The sequence below is a fragment of the Acanthaster planci genome, linkage group LG13 (genome assembly GCF_054643075.1).
Source record: "Acanthaster planci isolate LZ-2023a linkage group LG13, COTS_SCS, whole genome shotgun sequence".
Lineage (NCBI taxonomy): Eukaryota > Metazoa > Echinodermata > Asteroidea > Valvatida > Acanthasteridae > Acanthaster > Acanthaster planci.
This window is the reverse complement of record NC_141789.1, coordinates 14788406-14808145: the sequence shown is the minus strand read 5'-3', so window position 1 is coordinate 14808145 and position 19740 is coordinate 14788406. Positions and strand designations below refer to the sequence as shown.

At 42.4% G+C, this 19740-nt stretch overlaps 2 protein-coding genes across 8 annotated transcripts; both read left to right on the top strand.

The window, feature by feature from the left end:
- The first annotated feature begins 623 nt into the window (after positions 1-623).
- On the top strand, positions 624-11426 carry LOC110973932 (hyaluronidase-1-like). Of its 7 annotated transcripts, none has more exons than XM_022225173.2 (5): positions 624-868; positions 5742-5799; positions 8125-8515; positions 8834-9421; positions 9827-11426. In XM_022225173.2, the coding sequence occupies exons 2-5, from the start codon at positions 5774-5776 to the stop codon at positions 10199-10201; spliced, it is 1380 nt and encodes a 459-aa protein (XP_022080865.2). In that variant the 5' UTR covers positions 624-868; positions 5742-5773; the 3' UTR covers positions 10202-11426. The 7 variants fall into 7 exon arrangements, with proteins under 7 accessions (XP_022080865.2, XP_022080867.2, XP_022080860.2 ...); XM_022225175.2 differs by lacking the exon at positions 624-868 and adding an exon at positions 2790-3223; XM_022225168.2 differs by lacking the exon at positions 624-868 and adding an exon at positions 3992-4352.
- A 2096-nt stretch (positions 11427-13522) lies between these two features.
- LOC110973905 (uncharacterized) lies at positions 13523-18220 on the top strand. Its single transcript, XM_022225115.2, has 3 exons — positions 13523-14371; positions 15763-15986; positions 16195-18220. The coding sequence occupies exons 1-3, from the start codon at positions 13867-13869 to the stop codon at positions 16537-16539; spliced, it is 1074 nt and encodes a 357-aa protein (XP_022080807.2). The 5' UTR covers positions 13523-13866; the 3' UTR covers positions 16540-18220.
- The last annotated feature ends 1520 nt before the right edge of the window (positions 18221-19740 follow it).

Below are 19740 nucleotides of genomic sequence, written 5' to 3'. Positions count from 1 at the left end.
TAATTGAACAATCAAGACATTTTCTTAGCAACTTACATGGAGAGTTCGGCACATTTGTTAGTACCACAACCCATAACCATATACATGTAGATATATATATCTGTATTACAAATTAAAAGGTCAAATATTAAAAAAAAATAAAACAACAGTTGAACATATCATTTAACATTTTTCTCATTCAAGTAATAATCATCAATTGCAGAGTGAAACTGTTTCAAATCTGAAGATGTTTATTAAGCACATATGTTAGTCTTTATACTTGAATAGTTTCACTTATAAAGAAAAGTGTACATGTACATGTACGTGGAAGTGGGGTTCTTAGAAAATTCAGTTGACCAGTTTTATTGAAATGGTTGAAGACTAGTGTAAATTAAAGTTACCTATATGTAGAAAACTATACTCCAACCATATTTAGCAATAAAGAAATCAAATGGAATTGTAGTGAATTCCTGAACAGCTTTAGCGCTGCAGTCCTGCCCTGGCTTTTTTAGAGGTCGGTAAATCCCCCTCTTTGTTCAGACCTGCGGCTTTTATAATTGAATTCAATGGACAGGGTAGGGCTCTTCATTCCAGCAAAGTAGTATAAAAGCTTAATGCATGCAGAATGCAACATCACTCCTTCACTGTGCAGCCGAGCTTCCACAAGTCACTGGTCCACTACTTCATCTAGCAGCCATTTTTTCTTAGTTCAACTTGTGTCCAGATGCGGGGATAGGATCTGATTAGACAGTGCTTTCTCCCTACGCTGACTGTTCCCGCGGAAGGACACATTTCCTTAGTATTAATCATTGCACATATTAAATCTTCACTGTTTCGTCGAGTCAACAAGCGGCCGGAGAAGACTGAGACTCAAGTTTTTCCTTTAGGGGTAACTATTTCCATCTTTATTTAATTAAATTAAAGACCAAACCTCTAAAGAATCCAGCACAACAGGTCTCATCAAAGCAGTGCTTTCTGGTACATGTACCTATTTCTTGTCCTTTGAAGGGCGCCCCTTTTTTCCACTTGTGGTCTTCATTCTGCTGGTGTTTCTGCAAATGATAGCAGGTGGCATATTGGGTATGACAGTTACGACAAATGTGTGCATTTCTTGCTAACAGGAAGAAAGTGTACTTTTAGATAGGCAGGAGGAAACCGGAGTACCCGGAGGAAACCTGCGAGAGCGAGTATGGACTTGAAACCAAAATTTAATTCACTTAAAGCCTGGGCCAATCTGGGACTCGAACCCTCGTCTCATTGGTGCAAACCGACAAATACTTGTCATCTAACAATGCGTAATTTGTAAAATCAATCAGGGACCACGTTGGGCAATGCCTTTTCACATACAAATCTGCTTTCCATGTCGTTGAGTCACGGCGTTGTCAGCAGGAACCTGGGGATTTAACGCCACACTACATTTTCAGTTCATCACAAAAGACAGCTAAAACCTTGGGATGGAAACGTCGGCGAAAAAGTTCTCCACTGTCAAAAGCTCCTGCTCAGCAATTTCTTCTTCTTGTTCATACCATGTTTGCTTCGACTATGGACCTCGAGCTGGACCAAGAGAGGGCACTATTCCCTTAGCAACAGAGGCTCCTTTGGTACTATTTGCATCGCTCTGAACGTAGAGGGCCTCTGGCTCGAATCATCGTCAGTCCGCGATTCCTGCGAGCCCGTGCCGGACGTGGTCCTTAGGCTCGGACTAGACCAATTAATGCCACGGCTGTATTCTGGGCCCAACCGCCGGTCGTCATATGCCTTAGGTTTAGCGGAGTCGAAGGAGCTCACTGCGGGTTCGCTAGGGGTGCACCCATGCAAAAAGGCCCAAAATATGTCCGCCGAGCTCATTAATAAAAGTTATACACTCAAAATATTTTATATTAGAGAGTCCTGAGAGCCATGAAATTGAGGAATTGGAGAAATATGACACTGAACCTCTGGCCCGGACTTGGGCTTCCAATTCTGAGCAATTTGGGTGCAGTCGGGTCCCGAAGTGGCACTATTTGGCCGTTTTGCAGAGAGATGGTTTTTCAAAATGGCTACTTTCCTGGGCAGGGACATTTTCTTCATTCTAGGGGTGGTCTGCTTCTGGTGAACATTTCTCAAAAATCCATTGGTCAACCCAAAAAAAATTGAAAGGAAAATGAAAGGGGACATGTCGATCATCGTTTTTCTGTGCAGCATGGACACCTGTGAGAGTTGTGAGTATTTTTAAAATAATTGTGAAATGTGGGGATTTATCTTTGCTGTCTATGGAAATTTATTTGTAGAGGTGCACCCCTAGCCATTACAAGGTAGGCCTACAGTTCACAGTCTAAATTTTGTTTGTAGTTTCTATTATAGGCGTGCACATAATTTCATTACAAGATTTTATCAGTCATGGTTGCCACCGTTGCATATGTGGCCAAGGTGGGGACTGACCTTTCGTTAATGCTCTTCATTCATTCGTACGTCCGCACATATACCAGGCAAGATATGGGACGGAGGGGTACTCCCTTTACCTGTCCCATCCCTGTACGCGCTCTGGACTATTGTTACGTAACACATCCACCCCAGAAGTCTGTAAAGAATTCCTGAGATTCCGATCAAGCAATGACCAACACAAAGGCGGGGGTTCTCTCCGTCCCATATCTTGCTTCAAATGTCCGCACAGGCGGCATGTCCGAACAGGCAGTAAGTGAGCGAATTCATAAAATGTCTGGTAGAAGGTAATTACCATTCAGCTTTTCAACAACAGCGGCCGGTTGGGCATTGCATAATTCCTTCTCCTAGCGCAGAACTTTTGTATTGTGGTCTATGGTCGGTTTACTGGGATTAGTAGGTGGATTTAAGCATTAGCAAACCATTGGTGTTCCGTAATACAGTTGTGATATTGGTAGGTCTGAGATTGGTTGTTGGCTAATTGCCGAATTTAACACAGGGGAAAACGTGTCGAGAAATGTAGCTCTGTTTTGCGCACGCATTTATCTCAATATGCTATTAGAGGATTTCACAATTGTCAGGAATGTGGTTCTGCCAGACGCGTTAGGTCATACCTGGTTCTTACGTCGAAAGCGGTTTAGAGGCATTTCGCATTAGCACTGTCTGCGAATATCCGCATCGAAACCGAGCCTCTCTGTGTTGAACTTCGTCGCGCGAGCCCGCAGAGTCGACACAGTAGGGCCTCCATGCTGTATCTGGTTCGAAAGTGTGACGCCACTTCAACTGAAACCACGCCCACTGCACAGATACAAGACCATCGCAGGTACGTTAGTTTGCAGCAATTTGCCGTTATTTTTTCTTTTGATTTTACGTGTCGAGTCATTCTGAAAGACTCTTCCACAAAAATTTGCAGCCCGAAAAGTCTGAATCTAACATACCTTTATGTATTTTGTGTCTTAACTGCTTACTTTCAATCGTCTGATCATATCAAGAATTGAAGCTGACACATACAGCCTCGTTTTCAAACGCAGAAGTAAGCAGGTCGACGCTAAAAGCGTCGTATTGGGATCACTCTATTACCCATCTATTTTAACACTCTTTTGTTTTGCCCCGTTGGTCCGAAACACATTGCACGTCGATGAAGGGGAGGGTCCCAATATCATTGTAGGGGATGCTTTATCGTGAGGAGTGCCTTGGTACATTATTGAGGGGCAGTGGCCCGGTATGTTATTGGGTGAGGAGCACCCTGATACATTGGTCGGGGAATAGTTCCCCGGTGCATGATTTGGAGGGGAAGTGCCCCTGTGTATTATTCCGAGGAAAGAATTCCAGTTTATTGAAAGGGGTGCCTCGGCGTGTTTTTCGGTGCAGACGCCCCAGTCATTGAGAGGTGGTTGCCTCATCACGTAGGATTTCAAGGTAGCGCCCTGATAATGACGGCACAATGGAACGTGATGTCTCTATGAGCCGCGCAGGGAAATGCGGGTAGCGGGTCATACAGGAAGTCAAACAGTCGGCTGCAGAAGAATGCCTTCGTGAATGCATTATATGGTAATTCATTTGCATGAAGACATTTGGGGTTGCCTTCCTGCACCATATGCCATGGCGTTGGTTGTAAGTAGACCCAGGGGCGTTCACGCCCTGCCCTCACATGCATTGTTTTGCGAGATATTCCAAATACAACATTGTTTGCGGAGAAGCAAACGGGTCTGACAGTGTCGTGTGTGCCGTGTGTACAGTATTTGTCGTCTAAGTTAGGAATACAGGAGATATTTGAAGATACTCGAGAGTCCTCGGCCCCAGATGACTCCGCACCGAGCCCTGCAGATGTGTTGTCCGGAGTCAAAGAGCCTGACTTTGGGGCGCTCCGCTTCCGCGATCCCAGCACGTTCGTAGCGGGGGGCCTTTATAACCAGCCTGAGTTATGGGAAGAGATTTTGGCGGTGTGTCCGGTGAGTGGCCCTTTAGTGAGGCGTTGGCTTCATGGAAAGTGGGACCTGTTTGATTTTTTTCAGCCATTCGAGGGTCGCTACAGGGAATTTCAACTCTAGTGTCCCCCCATCAATGTGTTTTCCTAACGGTTCGTAACGCAGCTATCTGCAAAGGCTTCGTCTAGTTCACCAGTGAAATGATAACAAAGCGCAGTATTGAAGGTTCCGTGGAACTGTAGGGTAAGGTGAGTGAAGTTGACCCGCCTAGATGCGTCAATGCTCTCCCTGTTTGGTCAATCCATCGGAGGACGTCGCTTTTGGTGATTACTGGCCACCCAGCGTGACAGCAATGAATGACATTTGCTACAAAGGCGCTACGTTTTATGTTAGTAGTATGTTTACCCTATAGGGCCTTGGCCTTGAGGATAAAAAGCCTTGGCCTTGAGGACAAAAAACGTCTGTTCCATGTTGGCCTACTGTTGCAAAGCTTCATATAGGCCCTATGATAAAAAAAATACTTGTGTTACGCGCCTCAACAGCGATATATGTAGTATACAGCCTTCCAGTACAGAAATCTGACGTTGCCATGCATACTGCATCCTAGTCCACGTCCATGTACATGATATAATTGTATTTGTCGGTACACTTGTAACAGTCAAACCTCATAAATAAGAGAACTGTTAACCCTAACTCCCTAGGATGTTTGCAAAACCCTACTAAAATTGGAAGATTTAGGACCATGCTGCTTATTGCGAGGAAAGTAGGTCAGTATCCTTTGTGCTCTTTTTTTTTCATTCCTGACAATGCAACGTTACTGTAACAAGGTAATGTGCAAAGTCCGAAGGCCTCTCACTAATGAGGTTCGATGGTACACAATTCAAACGTTGTTCAGGAACACCCAGGTCCGTGGATTGCCCTCAGAAAATTTACATAATTTTTACCCCTGTCATGTTAATGCTAAATTGGCATAGGGTTGTGTGGGTGGCTGTGTGTGTGTAGATTCAGTCTTAACAGCGCGCCTATTTTGACTAGCAGTAAGTATTATGTATGTGAGGTCACCAACGTTTTTATTGCCAGAATAAACTTGTCATTGATTGACTGGTATTCATGTTATTTGTAATACCGGTCAGTGACAGTGAGGGAGAATCGTCACAGAATCATTAACTAGCAATATGAATCATTTGGACATAGCCTAGACAGATAATCAAGCTACCAGGTAAGTGCTATTGAATGACTGGTTGATGGTGTGGTGCAATTCATGTAATATGGGGTCCGTTTAACTAAATGAAACCCTTTAAACATTCATTTTAGCGTGCACAACCTGCTAATATCCCGACGGTTTCGTGTTGTGGACAGAGCACTCTCTGTCAAAAATACAATCATCAGCTCCATTTCGTTTTGTATTTTCAGTTGTCCCAGTACAAGGTGCACAGGAACTGATTATGCACGGACTTGGTCTGCAGATCATGTAAGCAAACTGGTGATTGTATTTTAAACCACGATAACTCAATGTGTTGGTGTTCTGGCACGATGTCGTCCATATCAATTATGATCATGCTACAGAGCGTATCGTTCAGAACGAATAAAGTACGCGTCTCGTGACCGGGTTACAATAATGAGCCTGACCGGGGCCTCGTGTACTGTACAATCAGTGCCTTCGTTGCGATAAATAGTACAGGCTGTGGAGGGGTCTGTTAATACCCCAGGCGCAGATTTGAGGGGTCACCATCCCCACTTCAACTCAAAAAGAAATAAATAGTGATAAAAAACAATCATTGCAATCATAATAATTTTTTAATGACATCTAGCGAATTTTATTATTTGTACATGATGAGTGAAAAGGAGACTACAGAGCATTACTGGTATGTAATATGTTAATGTGTCTGCATACCTGCAGCAGTCGAGCATTGAGAAATTTGACAGGCCTGAACACACCTCGGAAAATTCTCAAAAATACTCTTCAATTTCCACGGGCTGACTTGCATCCAGCTGTTGGTCTTTTAATTTATTACACTTGCTGATGTTGGCCCCTGAAATATTAAAGCTTGTATAATCCTACAAGAAAAAAAGAATGTTTTAATGAACTATACAAATAAAATGTATGAACAAGGAAAAACAAAGTCAAAGCGGCAAGTGGGAAATCAAAGTGAAAAATAATGTACGAGCCGATCAAGTTTGAAAAAGAAAAGTATTTACGCACATAACGCGGCGACACAACTGAAAACAGTCTGGCTGGAAGTTAGGATTTCCTTATATTATATCCTGGTGTCAGTGTTACAAGGTCACATGTATTGTTTGCGTCGCGTTAGCCTGTACTTACACTGGATACATTAGTGTGGATATGCTATACACGATAAAGTCAACACTGTTATAAGGTTTCCAAAATGCTCGGGTGATAGTCCATGTCAGCCACCCATTCAAGAGTATAACTTAAAGGATCCAGGAAATGAATTTTTTTTAGAATTACTTTTTGTGTATCTCTGTACTCTTCTTCCATGTATGAAGACTGTCTGACATCTTTTTTGAGTTGCGTGAACTGAATGGTGCACTTTTTCAAACATTAAAAATTGACCAAGCATTTCTGGACAAGTGAGGGCGCTTTTGCTTTGATGTAAATCCAGGAAGACATGGCTCATGTTGCATGTTTTCATGTTCAAATTGTGAACCCCAACTTTGCTATCTGGGAACTTTTCTGTGAAAAGGATTTTTGCTGGATCATTGCCATATACTTACACAGCAATAAACTGCAAAAAATATAAAATCTACCATAGCAGTGGTTAAAAAAATGTGCACAAATCAGCGCAACATTGAGATTTAGTGCCTTGGATGACATCATAGTTCTGCTCATGAAATATGCAAATATTCATTAGCATAAAAACCAAAAAAGCATCAAAATATGGGTTAAAATTGCAAAACAAAATATTAAAGTAAGGTTAATTGAACCCAAATATAAAATTTCAAGGGTTTTTAGTATAATTTGTAAATATATTTCTATTTCCTGGTTCCTTTAAGCAAGGTAAAGAAGCCTAGTCCAGCATGCTGTAACCCCTTGAACCATGCGGGGTTGTATCTCTCTTCTGGGAGCTATAGACAAGCCCTTCTCTCATCAGGTTGGCCTGATTTAGAAATGTCAAAATGAACTGTCAAAATACTGGGCACTGACTGTGTGTAAAAGAGGTAGTGAAAGTGTCGATGGGTACTGATAGTGATACGTCATGAAGTTTTTCACATGAAAATCATTCATTCATTTTTTTCTTTTCACCTACATGTCTTCCTTAACTCGTCAAGCCAAACAGGGCTGGATCCAGATCAACATTTTCGAAGGGGGAAATTGATCATTTCTTCACGTTTGACATACTGTGCCCAAGGAGAAAGGAGGTTGTCATTTAGATTACCTGTGCATATATATGGCGTGGAAAGGGAGATTGTAAATTTGTTCTTTCTAATAATCAGCAATTGCTATGGTCGTGTGTTAGAATCGCAATTACATAAATTATCAAGGGTGGCTGTACAAGTTTTGTGAGTTAAAACGTGTAAAAAAAAGAGAACAAAATATGTTCCTTGTTCATGCCAATTTGGTTTTCCGACAGCGGATACTCAAATGAAGCACGTCTGAGGTCATTCGGGAACAAATAATACGTGCCCACGAGGTCTGCCTTTCCCGTGCGGACGTGTGCTTGTTTTCGAATGACCTTGCCTTTTTGGGGTCGATTGGTGATACAGTCAAATTTGTTTAAGTCAGAAACGATGTCTGAGGCTTTGAACTTGTTTTGTGTGTGTTTTTACAACCCAGAATGCCTGAGACGAGGATCTTTGCACAGGGATTGTTATTCACACTGACGGTCCTGAGCATTCCTATGGTATCGTCCCTCAAATCGGCATCTCAACAAAGTGACCTATTTGGAATACCGGACGCTCAATCTCAGCAACTCGTCAGTGGGCGACAATCGAGTCCAAGCTCGGCACCACCAGCCCTGGCCGACTGCGCTTTCACGGCAGTGTGGAACGTTAAGAACTCTCAACGCTGTCATGCCAAGTTTGGTGTTGACTTGAACTTGGCGTCGTATGGAATCAAGACAAACTCGTTGACAGGAAAAGGTGTCTTGGCTTATTTCAGCCACGAGAACCTTGGACGACTGCCGTACATCCAACACGGCAAATTTGTCAACGGGGGGCTCCCTCAGGTCAGTGGACTTTCTGAAAAAAGCAAATCTGAATGCATAGTTCATCCCATGAATTAGTGTATCCATGGTTAAGACACTTTATTACCAAGCACTTTCCCCCATCGAATAGGCATCTGCGTAAGGGCAGAAAAGGCAGCCGTTGTGTTTAGCACGTCTAAAATACATAACTGCACACAGTGCCTAGGTTTGGTTCAAGAAGTATTTTACAGTAAGACCATTTACTGCCCTGGAATTCGAGGTGGTTTATGATTTTGGGGGGTCATGTGAGAAGGGAAGCTGGGTACATTTCATGTTTAATACTGTTATTAACCCTATCAGCTTGTTAACATGACTGCTCACCTGGAGAAGGCAGCTGGAGATATCCTTGCGGCTATCCCAGATGCAAACTACAGCGGCCTCGGTGTCATCGACTGGGAATTTTGGAGTCCTGCATGGAACAAAAACATGCACTCGGCAAAGGTGTACGTGACTGAATCCATAGACCTTGTGCGCCTTCGACACCCGACATGGGACCTGGCTACCGTGGAGGCAGCGGCCAAAACTGAGTTCGAGGAGGCAGCTCGGTCTCTGTTCGAAGGTACGATACTGCTAGCCCGTCGGCTGCGACCCAAGGCCCTGTTTGGCTTCTATCATTTCCCGTACTGCCAAAACCGTGATGACGCTAGGCACTGCAAACCTTTAACGCTGGCGTCAAACGATGAGCTGTTGTGGCTCGCTGACGCCTCATCTGCCCTCTACCCGTCTATTTACATGAAGCAGAAGAACATACGAGCAAGCAGCGCCGTCTACATAGAAACCATTCTCCAAGAAGCTCTACGAGTACGGAACAACTCTAGGTCACCCACCCTGCCGATCTACAGCTATTGCGCTCTTAATTACACCTTCAGTGGTTACTACCTCAACTTGGTAAGCACTTGTTATAACTATTAACTGGGTTATCATTTCTAAGAAACTTAGCATCATTTGATACTTTGCTTGAATTGGGATGACAAGTTACTGGAAGACCACTTTCTGTGTTGATCAGAAGTCTGATCAGAATACAATCCAGAAGAGTCACCCGGACCAAATCTTTTGGGAAGCTTGTTAAACTTAAAACTGATTTTATAGTTGAAAATCCGTCTGATGCGGGTCACGAAACGTTTTGTCTGAATAGCAGTTGGTTAAAGCATTCAAGTTTTATAACGATGGCACGTATATGACGAATGTGTCTTTCCAAAGCATTGTTATATATTGCCTTTTCAAGTATATGAAAAGTAATGGGTTTAGGCTACATTCAGCTCCAAGTTTTCTTCCTACTCTCTATACATCTAGGAGGACTTGCGCAACTCTATCCTGCTGAGCGCCGAGCAAGGCCTTGCCGGTGTGGTCTTCTGGGGAGATAACAACGACACTAGCAATCGGGCAGCTTGCCTGGACCTCCAGGGATACATTAAAGCAGCCCTTGGCCCGTTGGTTCAGAAGACAACCAAGGCGGCGGCTCGGTGCTCTGCCGCCCTCTGCAGCGGCCACGGCAGGTGTGTGGGGAAGATTCTGGAGTGTGTGCCAAAAGGAGTCCAGGCGCTATCAAGGACGCCCTCTCGCGTCACCGGTAGCGCGAACGTGACCTTTGTCGAAAAGATGCCTTCTGAATGTCGATGCCAGTGTTACGAGGGATGGAATGGAGATAACTGTGATCATTGTACATAATCGATTTTCTTTAATGCGGGAACTGTGATATTGTTCGCATTTTTGCTGAACTATTTCCTGCGAAGTTTTAATCCTTTCTCGAGTTGGTGCGCCATTCTTTGCGATTCCCATCTGGCTATTTTGACATTTAAAGATGTTAATTGATGAAGGACATTTCTGTCGTATTGACCTTAACTCCAAGGGGTATATGTGAATCATAATGAAATCGAAGGATTTGAAACAGTGCGGTTAAGCTTATGTGTAACTGAAAAAATTACTAAACCGAAATAAACACGGTTCTTGTCATCCGTTATTGGAAACAATTTTGGGGGAGGGGTTTTACAGTATAGTTGCCGATTTTTCTATCTTACATTTTATAATTGCATCAATCTGTACTACGAGTATACAATCTTTGCACACCCACCTTTCAATCGGTGCCAAGGTCAAGGGTTTTTTTTCCCTAGATGGCATATGTTACCTACCCACTATTTCCGACTTTGATAAGCAATAGTGCCTTCAACTTTCCCTAGCTGTTTAGGGATATTCAGAACCATAGTAATGCAATAAGAGGAAAAGTTTGCGGACGATACAAGTCACATTGATGTTTTTTTTTTAGCTAATTAAGGGTTGTATCATCATCCCCTGTTAATTTTTAACACGCCATCGATCTTCAGGTAAATTTTGTCCTGACGGAGAAAAAGGCAGCCACAAAATGGATTTCTGAGAGACTTTCTGGAAGGCTTTTATGTTTGAATATATTAAATGAAAAAAGATCAGAATTTTCATCATTTCTAAACCCAAAAAAATCGTATTTGTATTATACATGCAGGAAATATGCCTTTCATATACATGTAACTGTAGAAGTCATGAACGTTATTTACGCTGTTGCAAATTACCTGAAATCTGAAAGATTTTCTGTTTCATGTATCTTGAAGCATAAGACAATAACCAATATTGTGTAATTTAATATGTCTGTCGAATCACCACTAAAGTTCCCGGGCCGATTCAAACGTTCTGTAGAATCAATTGTATAACACATAGTAATGTACAGCACATCAACAGCACATCATAAGGTGGGCGTTGTTCTGCATTAAGGGTGCACTTTGAGTCTGAAGAATTTTTTTCAATACATTTTCAATGCAAAAAAATCTGTGCAAGATTGGTTTACGTCTTCAAGTAAACTTCATCCGATCTTCAAAATCGAAAAAATAAGATGTTTTGGTTTTGCTTTGTCAGGTTTACACGATGTTTTGGTCTCAAGTTCCGTTAGCTTCTTTTGTCTATGAACACTTCTTGAACCCACTGCGCATGACTGCCACTGGCGCATGCGCCATGTGATCATCCATAGTACCCAGTCTTGTTAACCAATTAGTTTTGGGAATGATAAGGAAATGTAATTGTATATTGGACGTGTTTGTTTACACATCATTCGGAGCTACAATCCAATAACTGGAGTGTAATATAAACACTACACTTCCAATCTTGTTTACCTTCCAATCATATTCAATCTTGATCGTGCTAAATACGTCCGTTGATGGACAAATTAAATTCCAACTCTCGGAGATCAATAGGACGCGCTGATGGAGCGTGGTCATTGATCGTTTAATTACAACCAATTTTTCCCTTCTTTTAATTATCGCAGTGTGAGCCCAGGCTTGTGAAAACAGCGGAATCCGATATTAGGGATATTATATGTAAATAACAATTAAATATTGACGCGAGCATGTTGCTACAAATGGGCATTTTCCCAGAGACATCGCGCAAACGGATGTCGTATTAACTCCTGATAATTTAACTGTGTCAGTTTGGCAAAGTCCCCCCCCCCTCGAAAAAGTGAATAACTAGAATATACAAAAAGTATATCATAGGCAGGGACAATAATTATGGAACCATGGTCAGAATTCACTACTGAGCCACATACACTCGTTTTACTTCAACATGTGAGGCACGGGGCCCCCTACTTTGAGTATGACAAGGATCAGGCCCATCAACAAGCACTCACCTCCCCCTCTTGCCTACCTCCTGCAAAGCCACAGGACCCACTTTTTCTTAACATGGAGATCTAACACACCCCCCCCCATGTGGGAAAGAAACCTTCCAACAAATGGCGTGAGACCATGAACACATATACTCGCCAATCCTCCGCTACTGTCCTTACCATACCTTCAAGCAAACAGGGTCACGAGAACATATTTATTCTCTCTTAATCAAACCCTCCTCCCTCACCTCCTTCGAGTGCCACTTTACCCACCCCTAATCCGCCATATCTTGACCGAGTCACGTCCACAACACGCCCCGTGAAGTAATTACCCAATTGCCCGTTCATCGACACAATTCAGGCTTTGAAAGGGCTCAATCAGATGATTTTTTAGACATTGTTCCCTGCCTAACGCACGGTGATTTCTTTCTGGCATTGTACGAGCACAAAAACACAAAGCTGTCTTTGAGCCTGTTTTACTTTTTCCTCCACCGCTCGCGACTCGACAAAGCGATTATCTCCCCCTCTGTCAAAACACTTGATGTTTTATAAAAACAGCACCACAGTTGACACTAATTTGAAATTAATAAGTTCTGAACTGGGTCACGTTAACTGAGGCGGAAATTAGGTCTCGGTTGCCTTGGCAAAATAATTGGTCGTGTCAAAATTACTTAGCTGTGGCTTTGATTTTACATACGACTCCATGGGTATAGGACCGCTGGAATTTCAAACTACAGATAAGTATAAACTGGGACTCGGTCATCACTTTTCATTCCAACAACTGGTAAGGCACCGATAGAGTTCCATGAATTTGGAAAAATTGGCAATGCTATGTTCCTTTTAATTCCTTTTAGTTCCTTCCCTCACGCAAAACAATGGGAAAGCCACGATTGGGTTTTTCAATTTCGCATTACCCAAGATTTCTGTCCAGGAAGAAGCAAGCTGTTAAAATTTAACGCGAAAAACCACATGTCCGATAAATTTTCCTGCCGATTGGTCAACGGGCGGTCGGCTCTTGGTCCAGAAATTACAATTCTAAATTCTCAGAGTAGTGGAAATAGAACCACTCCACCCAGTACTGAGATAAACTTTGCAAGTATAAACATTTGTACCATCCAGTTAGAAACTTCTTACTCTTTGACGTCATGCACGTAACTGACCAATGACGTTTCACAATCATTTCCGAGGGTGATTTTCCTGAGGGAGCTGCTGTGCCGTTTCCGCCTCCCTCGATCTCCCGTTTTTGTTCCGACCCATCCGTTAAAGCTTGTCGCGAGGCGCTAATACTGAATTATTAATTACACCTCAGTCGGTTTTTGCTCTGTACATGAGTTCGATTTTTTTTTCCGGAGGAGGGAAAATAAATAGAACGAATTGATGGGATTAGAGATTCAGACGGGCGATTAACGCCTTGCTGTCATTTATGGCACCTGTGTTAGACCGCTTAAATACTGAGACGTAACCGAGGTAAGCCCTACTGATGTGCCGCCTGCTCCTGGGGCATGAGCAAAGTAAAGACTGTCTTACTTATCTGAGGTCTTGTAGCAAGCTTTTATTTGCCTTGCTAATAAGTTTTGATGGATCTGCCGATTTCAGTAGCATCCATCGGTTAAGGGAGAAAAACTGATTTACTGTGGCGAATCTACAGGTGGTTTTGCTAAGCGACGACCGTAAAGTGTGTAGGTTTGAGTCACACGTGTTTGCAGTCATGTTGAGCCCTGAATCTTACCACACGATGTTCCCCTTGACACCCACTGTCTGGCATAGTGCTGCCTTATCCCATCTGCCGTACCGCACCATGATACTTAGTCCATCTCTCCCGTACCCGATGTCGTCTATCAAGAGGTATCACCGTCGCTGCCACCGTAGAAATAGCAGGTCGACATCTTTTACCATAGATTCCATCTTGGGTTTGCAACAAGAAGACGCGGAGACGAGACACTGCGAGAAAGGGGACAGCCAGACAGTCTGTGATCTTGACCCATACCGGCAATCAGCCATATCGGACGGCGTGAAAGTGCCAAGCCTTCACCGCTCGCTGCCTGCCTCCCATATCTCACTCTATCCGGCCTCAGCTTATCTTGCTCCCCAGATGACAAGCGGAAGAACCATCGTAAGATCTAACACAGAAGAATTTAGTGAAACGGGAAAGGACCTCGACTATGACTTTTTGGAACCGTTTGAAGTCATCAACAGTGACAGAAAAATAAATGGTAAGTATACTTTACTGACTAAATTTACACGCTAAAATTCACACCTCCAGAATGTTGTTTTTATTTTGCTCATTTTGATTCTTTCGTTTAACTAAATATGTCAGACACTGCTTGCTTTATCCGTGTACGGTTTTTTCATTACAAATTTCCTGGTGCATCTCTAATGACGTTCTTTTCTGTATTCGCAACAGAAAAACGTCACACTAGAACATTTTGAACAAAAATGTCAACCAGTGTCAACAGTTATCAGCTCTTCTTCTTTCGTTCCCTGTTTTCTTACTATAAACGTCATTTTTAATATTCAAGAGAACCTAATTAGTAAGCAACGAATTTTTCATCTCGCTTGCTGTTAATCCCGTTTTTACCCTGGGTCTGTCTTCGCGTGAGCTTTAACAGGCTCGCAACGTCTTCGATCGTCAATTTATAACCTTCTCAGAGCTACTAATGGATCTCCATTATCAACGTCGACGTTCGGCAAGATTAATTGCCTCCCTAACACAATCCTCTCGCTAAGCTCCCCCCTCTTCTTGCACCGGCACTTCATTAACTTTGTTAATTACAATTCAAAAACGGCAGAGAGCCCCGCCCGGTCCACTTGGGTGTTTCTTTCAGCAAGGGCCGCCTGTCAGCTGAGCCGATTTCACGGCCCGCCACACTCCTTCAAAGGCTCCGCAAAACGTTCGTTTTGTCGCACATTGATTAGGAGCCTGAAATAGGTGCTGGAAAAAATAACTAGGTCTGAGTAGTCTGACGTGGCCTGTCAGATATTGAATGGGGATTGTTTGTATTCAATTATGGGCCAAGAATAACATGAATGGGGAAGGATGACAGCACATTAGGGAAGTTTTTGAGAAAGCTTGGCAGCTTCCGTCCCAACTGTCGGCCAGCACAAAGAAGGGGTGTGAAGACGGGCCCTTGGGGATCCGTAGGGGGCTTGAGATGTGTCTAAAAGGGTTAAGTCTTACGAGTTGGAGTGATAGATATTGACAAAGTGTATCTTCGTGTTTAAAGAGGATCGAATTAATCATGATGAGACTAACCATTTTGGACGTGTAGGACCTCTCTCCTAACGGCAGGACAGAAATTGCAGGAAGGACAATGAAGTCACTGTTTTCTCAATATAATTCTTCTGAAGAAGCTTTTCATCCAAGTGCGTAATGTCCATATTAGACTTATTTACTTAACTTTCTACCCTCCCTTTTTATTTATTCTAAATTTGGTTTGGCTGTTCAATCCTACAGTTTCCCAAAACGTCAATAATGTCATATGTCAAATAAGATGTCTAAATACATGTAGCTAGACTTAAATTCTTCCTGGGTTTATAAATCCACAATGATCCTGAAATCGCCTTGGAATTTGATCCAAATATTTATTTCGTATTTTCTGCACAGACCGAGCGGAGATAGGCCTATGCCCCAGCACGAAGCGATCTGGGCTTCCGGATCTGGACTGGAATTCTGAGGTTACTGAGCAGAATAGCAAGCCCAAGCGAGTACGCACGATCTTCACCCAAGAGCAGTTGGACCGTTTGGAAACCGAATTTTCCCGGCAGCAATATATGGTCGGCACGGAAAGACTGTACCTGGCTGCCCAACTCGATCTGTCAGAGTCGCAGGTGTGTGGATGGTTGATGTAAGAGCAACACCAGATGAATTGGGGGACATAACAAGCCATTGATTCATCTTAGTCTTTAATTCCTGCAAAAATCTTACCGTTTTACCAATTCTTAACCAGGGTCATATTAAGGTTTTACACGGTATTTCATTTTGCGAAGAGCTGCACATGCATAACATCCAGACTTCCCTTTTTGTTCCCTTCAAAAGGTCAAAGTGTGGTTTCAGAACCGGCGTATCAAGTGGCGCAAGCAGAACCTGGAGAGCCAGCAGGAAAAGCTTGCCAAATACCGCGCCATGAGAGCAAAGGAGCGACAAGAACGCGTCCAAGACGGGGGTAGTCCAACGGAGTCGAGGATAGCTGACGAAGCCAGCGACGATGAAGTCACTGACGACATTAATGATGAGAACAAGATCAAGCCAGACGAAGGAGTCACCGCGACGGAATCTGAATCCGTAACAACGGATGCTACCACTCATAGACGAGGATCATCCTCAACGCTCGGAATCCCTCATTCCTCTCACGACTTAGTCGCACGACTTAGTGTGAAATGACCAACTTCTAGGTTCAGCTAGAATACAATCATCAAAGAACAATTAAAAAAACTCTGACTGTAATAGTCACGACTGTGCACTCATTGAATTGCACCTGTCACTGTGTCAGCTATTCTTGACCATCCACTGTCTCTCATGGTTCAAAGTTATAATTTTATGAGTTACTATGTTACATGTATAATAACCTTTTTCCGAAATGTTGACTTTAAAAAAAAAAATGTTTAAAAGTACAAACGTTCAGTTTATCAGAAAAATCGAACCAAGTACCGGAGTATAATTGCATCTAATTTGCTGTAATTCACTCTTGGAGTAAAATTAGTGATTCCAAGAATGAGCTTAATAAAATGAGCAACGAAGATATAACAAGGTCAAGATATGACAAGGTCATTGTGATCTTCTACCCTTTAAGAATAATTATTGTTTATATAATTATGATCTTGATGGTTCTTCTTATTAAAATGAATTCATCCACTGTCTGACACCGTCATCATCGTTATCGTTTTGCGGTATGGAAAAATGATAGAATGAGGACATTTTTAATTTGGATGCACGTAGTCCCAGGTCATTCATAGAATACCGAAGTGACTTCGTTAGGCGCAAGAGTGTATGCGTAAAAGGCATTAGAGCGAGAACCAACGCGTGAACCAACACGCGCATGCACTCCATTCGTTTGCACTACACTTTCTGGTTCAAAGTGACGTCACACTTCGACTCTATAACCCTTTTGAAACAAATGATAAGATTTTTTGATCCAAGTAATGCAGCAGTGCAAATTTTCAGTTTTATTTCTTAATCCATACAAAGTACGAAAAGCAACAAGCCCATTCTCACCAACTGCAAAGCCTGTAATGTATTTCTTAATAGATCTGGAAGTACCTAAGTGATTTACACTTTATTATAAACCTAAAATTTGATGAGTACCACGAACCCTGAATAAATAAACAAACTGTCCTCTTCAAGCACTGGCTCTAACGTGAAAGGCATGTCAAATAATGCATCTTTCTACAGAGACGTGTGTTTTTCATAGACAAATTGCCTCCTTCGATCTATAGGAAGTACGGATCAACAGGCGGACTCACGCCTGCCAGTCGGCATGGGCGCGCCGGTCTACCCACGAGCCCCATCGATTTTTACACCACACACGTCACATGTGCGACGCTGCTCTCCCTGACGAGCAAGTTCAAACAGTTTTTGTCTAATTGTCAACCGCCGTTGTTGTAGTGAATGCAAGGGAAGTTAATAACTGATGAGGGATAACTACATGTACATGGAATGGTGCAACAAATTAAACAGTTCCCAAACTGTTACGGAAATTACGGAAGATATTAGGGCACTTTCCCAGCCACACACCTCAAAGCTGGGTTGATCGGTTGAATAGCCCCTCGACAGAAACATGCTTCTTAGGGGAAATCTAGCTGGTTTAAATATTGTATTTTGTACATTTTGTCTAAAAAAATACTTACGTGTATTTTTAACGCCATTGTTTGTTTTATCAAGCGTATCTTGAAAGATGATTAAGTTTTTTCATGTTAACTGACACTGACTATGTGTGTCGCCTACTCCGGCAGTAATTTGAATTTCATATCGTCTTTGACTTACTTTTAAGGCCTCGTCGAAAACATTCAGGCTTGCCCTGCAATCCTCATTGTATCTTGGAAGGTAGAATTTTTTATTTACTTTATATTCTCAGCTTTATCGTATTTTTTGACTTGTCAGACTCTTTCATTTATTAAAACATAAATGAACCGGGATAAATCCCGTAAGAGATGAAAGTAAACATCCCCAAAATTTTACCAAGGGTGTTGGCTATTGTCATGGTAACGAAAAAAAATGACATTGAGAAATTTTTTCGAACTTCCCCTCAACCAAATGTATTCCACAGTCCTGGTATACACGTGCTGATGCGAGTAAAGGGGTAAGGGGAATAAGTACTCTTATCTTCAGGCAAACTTGAATTCTCAATTCTGATTGGTAGATCCTTGACAACAAGCAGTGTGATAATCCGGTTTAATATGAACTGAATCTGCTTGCCCTGAAGAAGGTACTCAGTTACCAAAAGCTCGGCAATCACATATTTCAGAGCACTGATTTGATATTATATTGTCGTCGATACTCTCTATAGGGTTACATGCATTGATCGCCGTTTATGTGGAACCATGGAACCGGAAGTTAACGCGCAACTTCTGCGATCGTCCAATGAGAGCTGCGAATCGTGGCGCGTCCGCCTTTGTGACGAAGTCACGAACCGGAAAGCCGTATTGCACGGTTCATACCAAACCCTGTGTAACGCGCTGTTCAACGCATTGCACCATTTTTACGCTAAAAGCAAACGCACCTAAAAGCATCTGCACGACCGTAACATGTTTAAACGCTCGTACAATTCACCAATTTTCTTTCTTAGTGTAAGCCCTGTAGTTATTGTTTTTATTGAAATAAGTGAAAACACAAATAATTCGAATGCTCCCTGGATAAAAATTGCAGAATTGTGGTACTGTTTTTGCTGTTGCGCCGTATGATATCTTTCTCTTCTTCTTTATGTAAAGCGTGCATAGGCCCCTTTGCTTTCTTTACTGCGCGTCAAGTTTGCTTGAAGATAATTCGTTATCACGCTCACACTTGCGGAACAAAGAATAATGTAGTGCGTCTGTGTCCCGTATACCACTCGGCCTTTGTTTGATAACTAATATTACCGTGAACTGGCCCCCTAGTGTCAGGTGGGTTCCATTTTTGATTCAAGCCATCCCTTGCCCAATCCTCTAGCACAAATTTACACCGCTGTAGTCAGTCGTCGCATAGCATGAGCTATGAAATTGTTTTTATGCGTCCGAAAAAACAAAAGATGAATTTCATTGATAAACTGACAGTTCAAATCACTAATTCACGCGAAATTTCTGAATTAATACGTGACGTAAGAATTTATTCAGGTGCTTTGAGTCTCATCCACATACTGTGCAATTTTTCAGAGCTACATTTAACTAATTTTTACATTTGTACTGTCACGTACAAAATTATACACTATAACTTCTTTATTTGTTAACATTAACAGAGCTCGGCTCGGCTAGCTCTTTTCTGTCAGATTTTCTTTTTTTTACTAAAAAGTAGTCTGCCGCCCTCTCTCGTTTCCTTTCTCTTTGCTCTAATTTCCATAACAGTAGCGTAGCAACAGGCAACAAAAATCGCAGCCATTCAATGCACTTTTGC